This window comes from Tribolium madens, unplaced genomic scaffold, assembly GCF_015345945.1.
Source record: "Tribolium madens isolate multiple individuals breed KSU strain unplaced genomic scaffold, Tmad_KSU_1.1 Scaffold_96;HRSCAF=242;Tcas5.2_LG5, whole genome shotgun sequence".
Lineage (NCBI taxonomy): Eukaryota > Metazoa > Arthropoda > Insecta > Coleoptera > Tenebrionidae > Tribolium > Tribolium madens.
This window is the reverse complement of record NW_025401068.1, coordinates 6,021,911-6,037,866: the sequence shown is the minus strand read 5'-3', so window position 1 is coordinate 6,037,866 and position 15,956 is coordinate 6,021,911. Positions and strand designations below refer to the sequence as shown.

At 37.0% G+C, this 15,956-nt stretch overlaps 7 protein-coding genes across 8 annotated transcripts in view; 5 read left to right on the top strand and 2 right to left on the bottom strand.

The window, feature by feature from the left end:
* LOC123013422 overlaps positions 1-15,956 on the bottom strand; it is a 66,209-nt gene that overhangs the window by 10,926 nt on the left and 39,327 nt on the right. The window contains exons 7-8 of the mRNA XM_044411918.1: positions 11,230-11,520; positions 9,922-10,036 (exon numbers count right to left, since the gene is read on the bottom strand). Of these exons, the coding sequence (XP_044267853.1) occupies positions 9,922-10,036; positions 11,230-11,520 (406 nt within the window). The remainder of the gene's footprint in view (positions 1-9,921; positions 10,037-11,229; positions 11,521-15,956) is intronic.
* LOC123013414 (probable pseudouridine-5'-phosphatase) lies at positions 2,856-4,300 on the top strand. 2 transcript variants are annotated; one of them, XM_044411911.1, is made up of 3 exons: positions 2,856-3,095; positions 3,221-3,439; positions 3,838-4,300. In XM_044411911.1, exons 1-3 carry the CDS (start codon positions 3,014-3,016, stop codon positions 4,248-4,250), a joined length of 714 nt encoding a protein of 237 aa, XP_044267846.1. In that variant the 5' UTR covers positions 2,856-3,013; the 3' UTR covers positions 4,251-4,300. The 2 variants fall into 2 exon arrangements, with proteins under 2 accessions (XP_044267846.1, XP_044267845.1); XM_044411910.1 differs by lacking the exon at positions 3,221-3,439 and adding an exon at positions 3,472-3,690 and having other exon boundaries at positions 2,862-3,095.
* On the bottom strand, positions 4,253-4,783 carry LOC123013419 (NADH dehydrogenase [ubiquinone] 1 alpha subcomplex subunit 2). Its single transcript, XM_044411916.1, has 3 exons — positions 4,609-4,783; positions 4,453-4,559; positions 4,253-4,400 (listed from the first exon to the last, which is right to left on the bottom strand). Exons 1-3 carry the CDS (start codon positions 4,692-4,694, stop codon positions 4,321-4,323), a joined length of 273 nt encoding a protein of 90 aa, XP_044267851.1. The 5' UTR covers positions 4,695-4,783; the 3' UTR covers positions 4,253-4,320.
* Positions 5,507-6,578, top strand: LOC123013417. The gene is made up of 2 exons (XM_044411914.1): positions 5,507-5,686; positions 5,738-6,578. Exons 1-2 carry the CDS (start codon positions 5,551-5,553, stop codon positions 6,262-6,264), a joined length of 663 nt encoding a protein of 220 aa, XP_044267849.1. The 5' UTR covers positions 5,507-5,550; the 3' UTR covers positions 6,265-6,578.
* Positions 7,228-8,472, top strand: LOC123013416. Its single transcript, XM_044411913.1, has 2 exons — positions 7,228-7,451; positions 7,508-8,472. The coding sequence occupies exons 1-2, from the start codon at positions 7,434-7,436 to the stop codon at positions 8,174-8,176; spliced, it is 687 nt and encodes a 228-aa protein (XP_044267848.1). The 5' UTR covers positions 7,228-7,433; the 3' UTR covers positions 8,177-8,472.
* Positions 8,575-9,904, top strand: LOC123013415. The gene is made up of 4 exons (XM_044411912.1): positions 8,575-8,735; positions 8,787-8,853; positions 8,905-9,242; positions 9,286-9,904. The coding sequence occupies exons 1-4, from the start codon at positions 8,693-8,695 to the stop codon at positions 9,528-9,530; spliced, it is 693 nt and encodes a 230-aa protein (XP_044267847.1). The 5' UTR covers positions 8,575-8,692; the 3' UTR covers positions 9,531-9,904.
* The window catches only part of LOC123013413 (tetraspanin-1-like), a 36,858-nt gene continuing 34,654 nt past the window's right edge, over positions 13,753-15,956 (top strand). Inside the window, exon 1 of the mRNA XM_044411908.1 lies at positions 13,753-13,835. The gene's annotated coding sequence lies outside the window, so the exon portion shown is untranslated. The remainder of the gene's footprint in view (positions 13,836-15,956) is intronic.

Here is a 15,956-nt window from a genome sequence, read left to right as displayed (position 1 = left end):
TATTAATCGACGGCTTTATTCAAACTTTCTGCCTCTTTTTTTCAATGTGTTCGAAATGTTAATTCCTGCTAAAGTAAAAATTACTATTTTCATTCCACCTCTGGCGTATAATGTTTGTTTTTATTGATCGTCACCACAATTATTCATTCATTCAATGCAGAAYATCAGTCAATGTCGAATTTAAAATAGTATGCAGATATAATTTCCGGCAAAAATAAACGTGTTATATGAAACTAAAACGAAAATGTTTTCGGAGAATTTGATTATTTTCAAACAAACTTGAACCTAATCTCTGAGTTTAAAATAAAATCCCCGATCCGATTATTCACTTATTATTAGGAAAAACAATTCACCTAATCTCCGATCCATTCCCGATAATCCTCCACTTCAAATCCCCGAGTTTTTATTCTTGTCACAACTTTCAGACAAAGGAAAAACCCTCTCGACAAAAGTTACCCGATTACGTATTCTTTTCAAGTTTCCCTCAACACTTCAAATTACGTTTTGATAACTCACTACTCATTTTGTTTTCTCGTGAAGCTTCACTTAGAAAAATGTCTCATTAATATGCACCGACAGGACAAAAGACGAAAAACTCTCATTTCCCTTTACGGAAAGTCATCCGCAAACATATGTCTGTGAATTTTTCAAACCTCTACGACCCACAATCGGTCGTTAGACTCATAAAGGTAGCGGCAACGTCGCCAAAGCCCACCTAACCATTTACAATCACACGTTCCCGAGATTTCCACCTCAGGTACTTTCTTCACATCGATCGATATCGTCGCCGACACTTGTCTCCCACGGGAACCCGTTCGATTTGTCCCTGTTGCACGTTCCCAATCAATTTTGAAATGAAAAGCAACCCCGGATGTGCGCGTCGCACACTTTTTTCAATAGAAATGCTTTAATAAAATGGTGAATAATCAATTACGACCCTCGTGTGATGAATGAGGGTGTGAAGTGACACACACATCTGCAAAGGGAGTTATTTTTGAAGAGAGGTCTAGGGTTGCTCAATACCTCGGCACGCCCTTCTTTTGTACTCGACACAATCGGGAAATATTTACAGTTTCTTTTGCTGGCGATGCGGGTTTCCGGGAGGACCGCACACGATTCATTCTACCTGAATTTTATTACCATTGGAGGTAATGAGGAGACACTCTTATCTTTATTAGTGTTAAAAGTTAAACGGACGCAGCGGGACAACGGTGCCGAAGGGCCATACACAGCTTCCTAAAGTCTAAATTATCGAGACGGTATCGGAGATAATCGCCTCGGGAAAGCAATGACTGTTTACTTATTTACATATTCACGGAAAGGTCAGATTTGAGACAGGCGATTGATTTAAGACACGAAATTTTCTTCCATAAGAAAAAGTGCCTTATCTACCCCCAAATCCGGTGATAAGGGTGACAGGTAAGTGACTGATGGCCGGAGGTTTTTGCAGTTTCGTGCCCTTTATCGCCGCAGAGTATTTAATAATTAATGCATGTCCAAGGGTGTGTCCTCAACCAACCAAAAATAACATTTAAATAAATAATTGTGTAATTTATCATCGAATTAAACCCAATGTGGTTTATTATATTCAGCATAAGCCATTTAATTCTTAGAAAATGTTTTTATTATTTCTTGTTGGAAACACACAGGGTGTCTCAGTCAAACCTTCTCGACTTTATTAAATGATGTTTTACAACTGTTGTACTCTAAAAGGTTACTTTACATCTAAGGTAATAAAATTTCTTTGATTTGAAACTTGAAAAGTAGGTAATAATTGTATAAGTATCTTAGGTATAATAAAGAATAATGTACATATTGAGCGAATCAGAGCCAATGCTCCAGTTTTTGCAAGTTTGAAGAGTGCACCAATTACCATATTTTTGAGAGAAGAAGCAAAATCAAAACTGATTTCGTAGATATAACGAAATATTTTTTTCAAGAAATTAGATTAATTACATACAAGATAATCTCTTGTACATACCTACCACCTGTACCTATCAATTCTTTTTCGAGTAATTTTAAAAACATAATCAAAAAGGAAATGAAAATACCTTTCTCTTTCTCAATGCTGCTAAATTAATTTTTAATTTCTACATTTTGTGCGCCGCCCGGTATAGTGTGAATAAAGCCAGCCGTTTCGAAAAAACGGGAGTTTTAAAAATTAACATTCCTCGAACGTTACGACTGCAGACAAGCTTTTTACAGCCGTCGTTATGGCAATCCAATAAAAAAATAATTAAAGCTCCTCGGGGAGTGATTTTTTATACGAAAATCGGAAGTTATAAATCCGCTAACTGGGCAATAAAATCCGTGTAAACTCGCCATTTAAAACAATCGCAATAATATTTGAGATGTTGACTCGATAATCACGAACAACCTCGATCGATATTTTCGTATAATTTATACAAGGGATGGTTCGATACGGTTGCTACGAGGGTCGTAATGAACTTACCACCGACCGGTGTTTCCTGGAGCCAACTTTTGGGAAGTTTGGCCGCTTCTATGTCATTCCTGGCCTGTTCGCAGAACCGAACGGGGTCGCCCCACACCCCCGTTAGCACCAAAACCAAAATACCCTGTGTAAATAAAAGTCGTATACCCATCCCCCCACAGTCAGTCCTTTGAATCACAGCCATCGCTTCAATTTTTTTTGTTAATTACACAATTTATTGCGATTTTTTCCCAAAGTCTAGCTTCGCTCCATCACGAGCTCCGGTTGCTAAGGCACTCAACCCCCGACATTCACATTCCGGTGATTCCGGCGACTGTTCGGACCGCAAGAATGCACACCACTCATAGGCTGTGCATGCGCACCACTGGCATTTTTCCGGAGCAAAAATTCATCCAAGCTTGACGAGTCTGCGCACTTGAAGTCGGCTGTGTACGACGGGATAGGTTTGTTTTTCGCGATTTTCGCGAAACTGGCCGTCATTAGTGTCATTTTTTTTGAAAGGGGTGAAGAAACGTTGGCAAAATTTCTGTGAGTTGTGGCCCCTGCGGGCGCTCGCCTGAAATGAACAAAGTCTCCTGTTCGGCCAAAGTGGCATTTAAGAAAGTCACTCACGTGATTTTCGACCTGGATGGGCTGCTCCTAGGTGAGTGTTTTTCCCGGAAATTGCGGGAATGTCATCACAGAAGTGACTTTGACCTTGTAATGTTGGTTGCCTAATCACAGGCGGAAAGTTTAAACTTTTTCAATTTGCGATCTGTGCCGTTTCAGATACTGAGCCTTTGTATACGAAAGCGGCCCAGAACGTAGTTGGCAAATATGGCAAAACCTACACTTATGATATCAAACAAAAGGTGTTGGGATTTACCGGGGTTGACGCGGCCAAACAAGTTATCAAACTCTTAGAGCTACCCCTCACATGGGAAGAATATTACAATTTGGTCAAAGAACAGTACCCTTTAGTAATGTCCGATGCCAATCTTATGCCAGGTATGTAATAACAATCAAAAATCCATTTACAGATACTGAAAGTATCTACAAACGGGTCTTCAGCGACATAGCCAAGAAATATGGTAAAGTATACACGCCAGAAATTCAAGCAAAAGTAATTGGAAGAGTCGAGAGGGAGGGTGCCAAGGTTGCTGTCACTGAAATGAAATTACCCATCTCACCTTCACAGTTCCTCCAACAATACAAATCCATGGCAGAAAATTCCCTAGCGAGCGTAGGGATAATGCCAGGTAGAGGAACTTCATCTCATTAGACTTAGACTTTCACGTAATCTGGTTGTGTCTTTTTTTACTTTTATTTTTCCGTTTTTAGTAGTTTAGTTACATAACCAGACTACCTGAAAAATGTTACAAAAATGCAGGTGCTGAATTTTTCAGGTGCTGAGCGACTAGTGCGCCACTTCCACTCCAAACAAGTCCCCATTGCTGTGGCCACTTCCTCCGGCCAAGACACCTATGACTTGAAAGTGGCCAAACACACATCTCTTTTCTCGCTTTTCAGTCATGTAGTGACTGGGGGTACCGACCCCGAAGTGGAACGCGGCAAACCTTCTCCTGATATTTTCCTAGTCTGCGCCTCACGTTTTAAAGATAAACCAAAGCCTGAGCAATGTCTGGTGTTTGAAGATGCTCCAAATGGGGTACAGGCGGCATTAGGGGCGGGAATGCAGGTGGTTTGGGTTCCTGATAAACAAACTGATGAGAGTTTGGGGAAAATGGCAACGTTGAAATTGAACTCGTTGGAGGAAATGAAACCGGAGCTTTTCGGCTTACCGCCTTTGGAAAAGTAGTGTGACAATATTCAGAATTTATTAAAGAATTATAGACTATTTACATTTTCTACAATGTGTTTCATTTCACTTATGCCACAGACTGAAGTTTTGTGAGGATGTCGGAGGCGGAGAGATCTTTGAGTGAATAGCAAGTCTCCTTGCCTAATTCTACAGAACAAAGAGAAATAGAATTTATATAATTAACTTTAAAAGACCTTACCATGCCTAGCCCACAACTTAGGCTCGACTCCTGAACATTCTCTAATTAAAATAGGCAATTTGGGGTTATTTGATTTAATAGATACGTAATGTTGCTCGATGAAATCTCTAGAGGAATTGTTATATAACCTCAAAAAAAAAAGTTAGAAATACTTGCCTAACTCCTTGGCTGCTTGCAGATTTTTGACATAAATGAAGTCGTAATTCTTTCACACGAGCCCCAAATCTGATTGCAGCAGACATAGTGCTATTTCCTTTACGAAAAAATCGTTTTTGTTTGCTACTATAAACGTCAAAACTGCTGATACCGTTGAAATATCTGTCAACGAGCTGCCAACATTTATCCGCTACTACACCAAAATCACTAACTAAATTCAAACAAAAAAAATATTCGTTTAAAGTTGATTTATTATGTAAAATGTATAAAGTATGTAAAAAACAAAATGCTAAAATTTTCTCTTATTAGATTAAAGACTCAAAAACAGCCTTATTTCTCCAAGCTTGATGGTCTTTTCCAAATAAGGTGTCGGCAACAGGTCTTGAGGTAGTTAACGCCGTTTTGGCTGCTTCTAAACCAACAGAAAGACATTCTTCCTCACTCAATCCCTCCAGCATACCCGCTATAATGCCACTCGCTAAATTATCACCAGCTCCGCTAACGCTAGCTACATTTTTACTCCTAATTACTTTATAATGTCTAATCCCTATTTTATCACTTCTAGAAGAAAAAAATGATTCAGTCGCTTCACCCTTTCGCGCAACAACCACCCCATCCACTCCCAAAGTCACAATCACATTATCAACAAAATTAACCAATTTCCTAGTAATATCAACCACTTCATCTAATTTACTTTCATATCTATCTCTACTTTCAATTTTCAAAACCTCGGCGATATGTTTCAGTTCGTTGAAATTCGGTGTTATAATCTTCACAGCCCTCCAAAACTCCGTCTGGAAAGGTTTAATCGAAACTTCCAAATCGGTTGGCTCAAAAAGCACTGAAATTCAAAAATTCCCTCTTTAGTGACTCACCAAACCCACAAACTAAAAAGTCCCTAGTTTTGCTAACCACCCCAACTGTCAAAACCAAAACGTAAAAATGGCGAAAACAAAAACAGGCATTTGTGCTGTTATCTTATCAGTAGCATCCTTCTTTTTTATTTTAACCGCGTTCTGTTCCGGTTATTGGCTCGTCAACGACGGCAAGATCTCCAACCCGAAATTCCTCCGTATAGGTATGTCACAGTCACCTGTACAAAATAGGAGTGGCAACCACTGATTTTCAGGTTTATGGGAGGTCTGTTTTGATAAATTCGAAGATTTTAGACACCACTACGACAACCAGTTTACTGGCTGTTGGTGGGTGTTTGAGGAAGAGTATTATATAATTCACGATTTCCTCCTGCCTGGCTTCTTCATTGCCACCCAATTCTTCTTCACACTGTGCATGACTTTAGTTCTAGTGGCTGTAGCCCTGACGTGGATTTACTGTTTCTGCAGCCGAGACCACGACAAATACATTATTTTATTAATGAGCAATGCGTTAAATCACTGGATCGCTGGTTTGTGTGGCTTTATTTCAGTCATGATATTTGGATTGAATGGAGACAGAAGAGATTGGATGCCTTACTGGCAACACAACGATTTAGGTTGGTCTTACGCGTTTGCCGTTGTGGGATCCTTACTTTTGTGGCCTGCGGGGGCCTTATATCTAGCTGAGGGGCGACGAGCCCGTTACCGCCAAATGGGACACTCAAGACCTGCCTCTGAATACAGTGTTGACGTCCCCAAATCGTCACACACCGACATTTAAACTCAACGAATTTAGTTGCAATTTTTAAGTTGTGTAAGCTTGATTTGAAATGTACACAAAGATTTTATTTTAGTATTAAGTGTCTCATAAATATTTTCATTTGTATTCCGTCCGACGAAAGCACATCAAATGATTGCCTTGACTAGTATATAGAATACCAATACGAGTATTGTATTTTTTATATATTTATATTTCAAGTTTTTTTTACGAAAGTAATTGTTAATTGTAGTTGTAGTAAGTGTCTGACACTCTTCATATTGTACAAACTCGTTTAACGCCAATAAAATTATTAAAATAAACAAAATATGGGAAAAGTTTTGGGTTAATGTTAATTTTTTCTCTTTCCCTTTTGAAGTAGTTCAAGTATGACTATTGTTGTGCCTGTGACTGGACCTTGAAGTAATTTGTTCTGTTGTGTAATGGGTCTAAAGTGAATATTCATATGCATGGGACACGTTTGAATGAATGTCTTGTCTTAATGTGTCCTAGGTTAATTATCTGCCATCCTTTTAGATAGTCAAGACACTTATCATGTGAGAGCGGACTGTTTATTTACTTCAATTAATGTTTTTTTGCGAAAAAAACAAATCATTGAAGTTTTATTTACACCTATTTGTTTTAACAACGCGGAAGTATATTTATAAATTTTATCGGCATTGTTATCAATTATCTTATCCCCTGCTCCAGGAAGTGTTTTTGTTGTGAAAATATAAAAAAATATTCTGCAAAAATACAAACCATTTTTTCAAACAAGAAAATCAAAGGCAGCGTCTTTAATTAAAAGATAATTAATTATGCAATTGTGACATATGATTCACAGCTGCTAACGTGACTATTGTTTTTTTACGACTAATTAATGTAATTACAAAAAATAAACCCCAAACTTTAATTTCTTAAGAAATTGGCTAAAACTGTGATTAGTAAGAAAAAAAATAGGTCAAGCAACGATCGCTCGTGCCGCTCGCTTGAAACCATGTACCGTACACGTTGTTTGGCTCGTACAGGTGTGGTCAACGCCACACAGAAATCACTCTCTGTGCGTTTTAAAAACAACTCTAATGTCATCAAAACATAACCAACGAAACCTTGGTAGTGACTACAAGTTGAAATCGTGACTAATTCTTGCACCGCCCAGTGTACTTTTCTATTATTATTAATTGTTGGCAACAATGGCCGATTACGACCAGGTAAACAAACACTCCGTATATGCATCAAATGTAACATTTGTCGTTTATTTTCCCAGAGAAAAAGTCGATCCCTCGCCGGCAATCTAGGCATACTCTTTTTCGTTATAGCTTTCATCCTAGTAACCGTCGCATTTTCGACCCCCAGCTGGTTAGTGTCCGATTACCGTATCACGGGGGCTAAACTCGACCGCTTCGGGCTGTGGATGCATTGTTTCCGGTCGCTCCCCGACCCCTACGACTACAACCAGAATCGCTTCTTCAGCGGTTGTCGGTGGCTGTATGACCCCTTCACCACGGGGTATGACAAGATTCGGGGTTTCCTCATTCCCGGCTTCATGGTGGCCACCCAATTCTTCTTTACGTTGTGTTTCATATCAGTTTTGATTTGTGCCATCTTGACCTTATTGTATTTCCTATGTTGCGGCCCCGATCAGAAGCAATTCATCACTTTGATAAGGTTGAACGCGTTGATTCTGCTCGGAGGGGGCGTCTGTGGATGCATCGCTGTTATTATTTTTGCTTGTACGGCCAATACAAACGGGTGGATGCCCGGACACGATAATAATTTCTTTGGCTGGTCTTTCGTCCTGGGGTGCGTGGGGTCGGTGGCGTGTTTAGTCGCCGCCGCACTCTTTTTAACAGATTTGTATATCCAGAGGAGGAAGAGGGAACAATTAATGGAATCTCAGACGAGGTTTGAACTGCAGAGGGAGTCGAAAGCTTGACGAAAATTCAATCATTCCGTCCATGTGTACAAATTTTTTGCTTTGCATTGATGCGTGTATTTTTAGTTTTTATGCATTGGTATTACTTAATTTAAGTAATTCCCGTGGTGTAGAGGTCAAGAATTGATCTTAATTATTTAGTCCGTCCATTTTTAGGTAATTTGTTGTTTTTTGACCATTTTATAACATGACATGTGAGATTATCAACGCAAAAACCTGCCTTACGGAAAATCGCCTTTTTTATATCTAATGTACTTTATAACTATATTAAAGGTTATAATAAAATATTTTTTATACTTGGTTTTAATTGCATGAACGCTATCATTTTCCATAATTAAGGAAAAAAATAGAGTGACGAATCAAACAAACATGAAGTGGGCGTGCCCTATTGGAATACCAACTTACCAACTTAAGAAATGTAAACAATCAAAATTCCCAAGCCCTTACTAATTGTTATATTTTGCAAACGTATAATAATTTCGCTTATTTCCACGATTTTGGTAGTTTTTATACAAAATGGTGCGTGCGGGGGAAAAGAACGAGTACCCCAAAGCTTCGGGTACGTATTCAACCCATCGTTTGAGACACAAATGACACACCTCTTTTTTAGGTTATCTCGTGAATGGGGCCCTCCTCACCTACATCGCCGGTTTATTCCTCATGATCGCTTTCTGCAGGTTTAATTCCACTAAACCCTGAATCACTCACCCCTAAATCTCTATTTTCAGCCCTTACTGGGTCAAATCCTTTGAAGAGACGTTCTCAGAGTTCAAGAACATGGGACTGTGGGAGTATTGTTTTGAAAACTTCCGCTACCCTTACTACCAATTCGACCACCTCTTCAACGGCTGCCACCACGTTTTCAGTCAGGAATTTCACGTAATCCGTGAATGGATACTCCCACCTTGGCTCATGGCAGTCCAGGCTTTTGTAACTATGTCTTTCCTGCTTAGCTTTGGATCTCAGGTCGTTATGGCGCTTCAACTCTGCCGTTGGCCCCTCGATTTCATTCTTCGCTATGAATGGATTTTGTCAGCAATAGATTTTGTTTGTGTCACAACTACAAGTGAGTCAATTATTTAGATATTTTAGCATTCTCTTTTCCTCAGCTGTTTTCATGTTTTTTGCCGTTGCCGTCTTTGGAGGATCGCACGTACGTCGCGATTGGTTGATGTACCCCAACTATAATTACCTTTGTTGGTCTTATGGTTTAGCGGTAATTTCATTCTTTTTCCACGGTTTTGCTGCAGTCTGTTTGTATTATGAAGCACGTCAGAGCTACAAGTTCAGAAGGGAATCGAAAAGTCTCGTCATGCAAATGCAACCAAATCCTCAGCATAATCTGAGATGGTAAAAAACACGCATTTTTGCACCGTGTGCCTTTTGAAAGATATTTTTGTACTGTGAATAGCAGATATAAATAGAGCACTAACGTACATACTTCTAATTAAAATCTTGTAAATATACGAAAAGTATTTTTTACAAGGGAAATTAAACATTCCGTCCACTTCTGCTTGCATGCGCCTTAATAATCTTCTAAGTACTAAGAATGAATCTTAAGTTTTTATACTCTTGTATTATTTAGAATTGTTGTTATTTTTTAAGTTGTAGGTTTATATAATGTATTTAAGTAATTTTATATCCGTTTGTTAGGTACGCTACTTTTTCATACTTTCGATTAAACGTGTCATGCACAATAAATATATAATACACTATGTGTATTGTTAAGTGTTTTTTTTACTCACCTGGTATATTATAGTCCTGTGCTAATTTTAAAATTGTTTCGATCGTCAGTAGACTTAGATTTGCGTCGAAAATTATTAAAGGTGTTTTTTTGATGATTTCTTCATTTTCTAAAACCTAGAAAAAAAAAATTTGGTTATAACAGACTACGCTAATGGCAAACTTTACATTATTAAGTTATTACTTATATAAAAGATAAGATAAGGTGACGTCAGAAAGAGTAAATACTTTCATTGGTGAATACAAATGATCAGTGTTTTTGGAGCTTGGACGATGAGAAACCATTTTTTATACCGGATGAAAACAAAAGTACTTGAACATATTAAATATAATTTCTTTAGCTAAAAATATCTAGAAAATTATTGCTGCATATTCAAAAATACGATGTTTGGTTACATTATTAAAGTTTGGAGCCATAACTTTACACGAGATTATTTAATCTATAATAAAATTTCAGTGTCGATACTTTAATCTCGTGAAAATATACACTGCTTAAAATATAAAACGTTCAATACAGTCATTAACTATAGAAGCTTATTTTTAGTAGCTTTAATTCTTAAAATAAAAAATTATTATTTTAAACGGCTATAAATTTCTTCCTCACTTAAAACTAATAAAAATTAACGTAAAAGTTAGACAAGCTTTCTATCTGCAAACAATCATAATTGGAAATTGTAATTTACTCCTAAATTATTTTTGTTTGTTTTTCAGCTTTTTTTTGGTTAAGAATTAATTGAATCTAACAATGGACATTTTACTCGAAAGTAGGTAACAGTTGTGATTTTATTTCTATACAGTACTAAGGCAAATTTGTATTAATTTCTTTATTGGTGTGATTCAAGTTCTTTATTAAGATACAACCGCCAATATCAAAGTGTCAACGAAAATCATAATTAAATCATTCTCAATCGATAAAAGTTGCGCAGAAATTTTGTGGGACTTTGTTGTCCCAGTTTTATCCTCATACAAATTCCTGTTGAAGTCATAAATCAGTACTATCAGTTTGCAGCTTTTATTTTCACAACAAAACAAATAAAACCCAGATAATACTCTGCATTCAAATCTAGATTTTGTAAATTAGCAAATGCATATGTATCGACCCTAACAAAACATTCATATAATTTATACGATTTAATCTTACCACCAAAAAAAAAACAATTTTAAATTTCTCAGCGACGACAAGGTCATAATTTCGGAAAATTAATCAACGAACAGCTCCAGACATTGATTAAAGTTTCGCCTAGGTGCCAGATACATTATCCTCCCGTTTTCGCGACAAAATAAACGACCACTAAGAAAATAAAACAAACCATTTCCGGCGTTAGATGCTGATGAATTTCCATATCGCCTGCCAAGAATTTGCATTCACCGTTCCTGTCCAGGACGATGGTACACTGACCCGTGCTGCGACCTTGCAATACCTTCACCCCTTCCAGATTATCCTTCGGGATGAAATTTTTCAGGATATCCCCTTGCGGATCGTCGCCCAGGACCGACATGAAGATTGACCGGAACCCCAATTTCAAAAGGGACTCGCAAATATTCCTCGCCACGCCTCCTCCACTCATCATAGATTTTCCAAAATGGATCCGGCCATCCAACTAATTTTTAAAATAAAGCAATTAGTGGAGAATTACTTCGCCCCCGGAGCTTTGACAAATATGGCGGAGGTGCCGGGTGAAACCTCCGGAAACACTTCGCCACTCAATTATCCTCAATTTAATTGGAATTCCTGTAGCAAAGACGCAAAATTTATCGATTCGTCTCCGCCAAATAATTTTATTTTAATTGTATCTTGTCTCGTAATTAATACGAAGACTTGAATTTGGTGTCTAAGACATGTCAAATGATGGGTGAGGAATTCGTTTAATTTAGATACGCCGAAACCTGTCAAAGACGTGATTTACGCGGGTAATTAGTCACACCAATTTGAAATAAACAAACGGTCGCCTTTTTATCCAACTCTGACAAGTTTCCTATTTCTGAAAGCTTTGATGCATCTCCAAAGCGAATTTTAAAGTTGCTGTTTTACATTAAAAATAGATGCTTGCCCATTATTGATGGCGCAATTTTCCGGGAAAATGTGCGGGTATTTTCGAGTTAAATAAACATCGGTTGTTCTTTCGCATTCGAGTCAAACTTTTGTCCTGTTTGCATTTATTTTAAGTCGGGATGAAGTTTTTTACGGGCTTGATAACTTCCTCAAAGGCCATTTATTCATACAGAAGGGAAAAAATCGACGCTCTTGACGTCACAACGGACGGAATTTTTACCACTGGAAATGGACGAATAAAAGTGAAAAGGGGTCCGGAAACCATAATCATTTATTACTAGTTTGTTAACGCGTTCTGACGACAAGTCATACACATATTTTTTATGAATCGATGTGAAATTAAGGCAATAGAAAAAGAAATGGGAGATTTTCCGATTTATATTGACATTACYAGCCCAACTCATTACGTCTGATCATAAATTCATTAAAAGCCTTACATTTGTAACAAATAACAATAATGTAATCCCCAACATTATTGATTTTGTATTAGTTTTTCAAATAAACAGCTTCACATTACAACAAGCACTTTTTATTTATTTTACTAATGATTGCAAAAAACTATAAAACAACCATTCGTTTTCAGTTTTTTTTAATAACATTAAAATAAAGTACATAATTCAAAGTTAGAAAAATTCATCAGTTTCGAAATCGTGAATCGAACTAAACATATATTTCTATGAGACAATTTATCGGTTATGAAACAAAGGTTTTTCTTTCACCTTTCTGATTTTCAAGCGATTTCATCTCTATAAAAATTTCAAGGTCGTTAGATAATGTTGCTCTTGCGTTTGAAACGCCTGTCTGAAACAGCTCGAGGTGTAAACAAATAGTTTTATTTCATTTATTTGCTTTCAAATATATGTTGTAGTAATTTAAACAAGGAGCTCCAGTGTTTATGAAACTGAGACTCGCAAAGTTAATTCTATTGTTTGTTACATTAAACAGTTGTGTTTAGCCAGAATATATTGTTTCTTCCTCTTTGCAAAGATACATACGAAAAGTAAAATACGAAGATTTAACATTTAACATAATTTTATTAAAACATTAATATCGAAAAATCTCATGTTAAAATCAATAACATTAAATAAACGTTCGTTTTTAAAAATAGAATATAATTCATTTAATTTACCCAACGCTCCAGGCACTCTTGTATGTATCCGAATCCATTAATATATATTTACGAAATAAATTGTACTTCGCTCTTGTAAATAAATGGACAAGAAAGTGTCACAAAATTATAATCTTTCTGGAAAATGCAAGCGACATAAAACCCGAAATGAAGATTTTACGATTCGACTTTTCGTTTTACGATCCGTGCAAAATTTCACTACTACACTCCATAACATCTCTTCCTTTCTTAAAGTCCTCAACAATAACAAATTTGTCGCCGATTTATACCGGTTGCACTTGACGCCGTCTAATCCTATTGTTCGATTCCTGCTTTTGATGCGCAGGAATCCCTTCCGACAACCTCGAGTGCTCCTTCAGTTAACTGTTTCGAAGACTCTTTCCCTCACGTTCCGTGCCGTACCGTTTTTCGGCCGTTTCGCATCCCTATTGAACGTAGTCAAATGTCTATCGGCGTGCTGTATGGTGGGGATGCGTCGTCCCACCCCTGTTCCGCGGCGTCTCGACGCCGACGTCGTTGTTCAGTCCAGTGTGCGGATGATGCACGCGTGTAACTCTGGTGCAGTCGTGCCGCGAAAATCCACAATGTTGAAAAGTAACCGACGCGTCCATCGATGAAAGGCGCGAGACGTCGCGACGCCTCATCGAACATGTAAATCGTGTGCTAAACTCTGGTTAAAAAAACACAAAACGACAATTTACCCAAAAAAATACGAAAACACCATCGACTGAAAGGTACAGATAAAATATTAGATGTAGTTTTTTGGTGTTAGTTGTTCTCGAAAGTGACTGATTTTTCGACTTGTCAAAATTTTCTCCATTCAAAAATTTTTGCGCAATTTTTGAGTGACGGTCTCTTAAAAATCAATGAATGGAGAGAGAGTAAGAGACCAGCTGGCTGAGATCTTGCCATTATTCCAAACACTGCCACAACATAACGAAAGTTTTTTTCCGATATTTATGCGAGCTTTTTGACTCGAAATGCGTAAATGCGTAGGCGTTGGCCTTCGTTAAAGATATAAAGATTGCGTAGGTCAATGGAGATGCGTGTGAAGGGATGGARTATATACGGGGTGAGCAAACTAAAAATAATCCATTTCCAGGATCAACGAATACAAAAAAATCAGGTTAGGTTGTGATCCTTCACTCTTCTAAAAGCTACTTGTGTTGATTAGCTTTAAAGTGGTCGGTCTATTGACTTTCGAGAGTATGTACGTTAACTATTTTCATTATATGCCTCGAGCACATCGAACAAAGCTTTGTGTCCCAAATTTTAATTATTATATATAACGGATTAATGAAAAAGTATTGCCACATTTGATTTGACAGTTGTGATAATACTTTATTCCAAAAATCAAAATAATTTGTCTTGGTTTTGATGAAAGTGATAACTGATAACATAATGTGCTACTACGTTAATTAATAAACAAATAAAACTATTGAGTAAAAAATTAAACATTTCATTTATTAGATATTCATTTATAATGAAAAATGGATTAAATGCAAAAACTAAAAATAACAAAATGAGGTTATTGTTTTTCAGTTATTTATAGAAATCTATTTACATTTTTAAAGTGAAATAATCCTATCAATTCAATATAGAATCACAAAATCAACTAAATAAATTAACCTTGAGAAAAATAGTTCCTTGAAATACTTTCATCAAAATTTCAAAACTTCTATTTTTAATTCCGTTAACAGTAACAGTTGAGTAATTTATTAAGAAAATTGCACGAAATAAAGTTACGATACTTGTCTCGTTAAAATAAAATTACTGACCTTTCCCTTGGAGTTTTCATAATTAAAAACATTGATTCGTGAGCTCATTAAGCCATTTAACGACCTGTCAATGTTAAATAAAAAATCTGAAAATTATTGAACCCTTTTCGCCGTCAAAATAATTGCATAGCCGGGAATCAAAGAAGCGCATTTAGTGAACGTCCTTTTTAAAAGTTTTCCTTTCATCATGTTAAAAATTCCTAAAAGCTTTACAAAAGCTCGCCAGGACGAATTTTTGTTTACGTGACTAAAAATAGTTTCATACTTTGGATTAATAGGAACATAACGGGGGCGGAAATAAATCGATGAATATTTAAAGTGTGTTTTGATAATTTGTGCTTAAAGGCACAGCCACGATTTTAAAGTTTAGGGCTTCCAAGGAGAGCATTATTCCTAGAGAATGGCGAATTAATATCCGAAATCTGTGAAAAACTTGATCAAAAGGCGAAACTTCTTCTACATTTGCAGGATTATTTAAAGTAACAGCGTCGGCGAATAGAAAGGAATTCTGAACATTATTCGACTTTTGATTACACTTTCCATCATGTAGCAGAAATTTACAGGAAAGTCTTGTCTCGACTTTTATACGCATTCCTGTCTCGAATAAAGTCCCACTTGTTACCGTTTTCTTGCAAGTTGGCAGTTATAGCAGCATAAAAATTCCTGCTCTAGTTGATAACTTAAATCACCCCGATAAGCCGTACAATTCCTGCAGCGGCTAAAATTATCGTTCCGGTGGTCAAAAAAATTCGATTATAGAAAGCACCACCGCAACGTCTCGCAGGATCACCTTCAACAGCTTGCGAATTTCCCAAGCAACGTGCCGAGAATTTGAAATTCGTGCAAATTTTCACAGGAAGAGAGTCTATTTACTTAAGGGAGCGATAAATTTCGTATTTATTCAAGACAGAACACATTTCGTCCATTAAAATTTCATTTTTTGTGTGTCTGAATGTAGGAAAAATGTGACGTCACGTCGCCGGATGAAAAATCCGGTTACCGGAATAAAATTAATACAACGTACCGAATGCAAGATTTTTACCAGACGATTCGTCTGTTATGGATCGAGAAAAGTTA

Excerpts from the sequence above, each read along its gene's own strand:
- LOC123013414 (XM_044411911.1), top strand. The coding sequence starts at position 3,014 with ATGAACAAAGTCTCCTGTTCGGCCAAAGTGGCATTTAAGAAAGTCACT. Across the intron at positions 3,096-3,220 it reads CCTGGATGGGCTGCTCCTAG|ATACTGAGCCTTTGTATACG; the intron begins GTGAGTGTTTTT and ends GTGCCGTTTCAG. Across the intron at positions 3,440-3,837 it reads CGATGCCAATCTTATGCCAG|GTGCTGAGCGACTAGTGCGC; the intron begins GTATGTAATAAC and ends TGAATTTTTCAG.
- LOC123013419 (XM_044411916.1), bottom strand. The coding sequence starts at position 4,694 with ATGTCTGCTGCAATCAGATTTGGGGCTCGTGTGAAAGAATTACGACTT. Across the intron at positions 4,560-4,608 it reads GCAAGCAGCCAAGGAGTTAG|AGATTTCATCGAGCAACATT; the intron begins GCAAGTATTTCT and ends CAATTCCTCTAG. Across the intron at positions 4,401-4,452 it reads TAAGTTGTGGGCTAGGCATG|AATTAGGCAAGGAGACTTGC; the intron begins GTAAGGTCTTTT and ends TTTGTTCTGTAG.
- LOC123013417 (XM_044411914.1), top strand. The coding sequence starts at position 5,551 with ATGGCGAAAACAAAAACAGGCATTTGTGCTGTTATCTTATCAGTAGCA. Across the intron at positions 5,687-5,737 it reads CCCGAAATTCCTCCGTATAG|GTTTATGGGAGGTCTGTTTT; the intron begins GTATGTCACAGT and ends ACTGATTTTCAG.
- LOC123013415 (XM_044411912.1), top strand. The coding sequence starts at position 8,693 with ATGGTGCGTGCGGGGGAAAAGAACGAGTACCCCAAAGCTTCGG. Across the intron at positions 8,736-8,786 it reads CGAGTACCCCAAAGCTTCGG|GTTATCTCGTGAATGGGGCC; the intron begins GTACGTATTCAA and ends CCTCTTTTTTAG. Across the intron at positions 9,243-9,285 it reads TGTTTGTGTCACAACTACAA|CTGTTTTCATGTTTTTTGCC; the intron begins GTGAGTCAATTA and ends TCTTTTCCTCAG.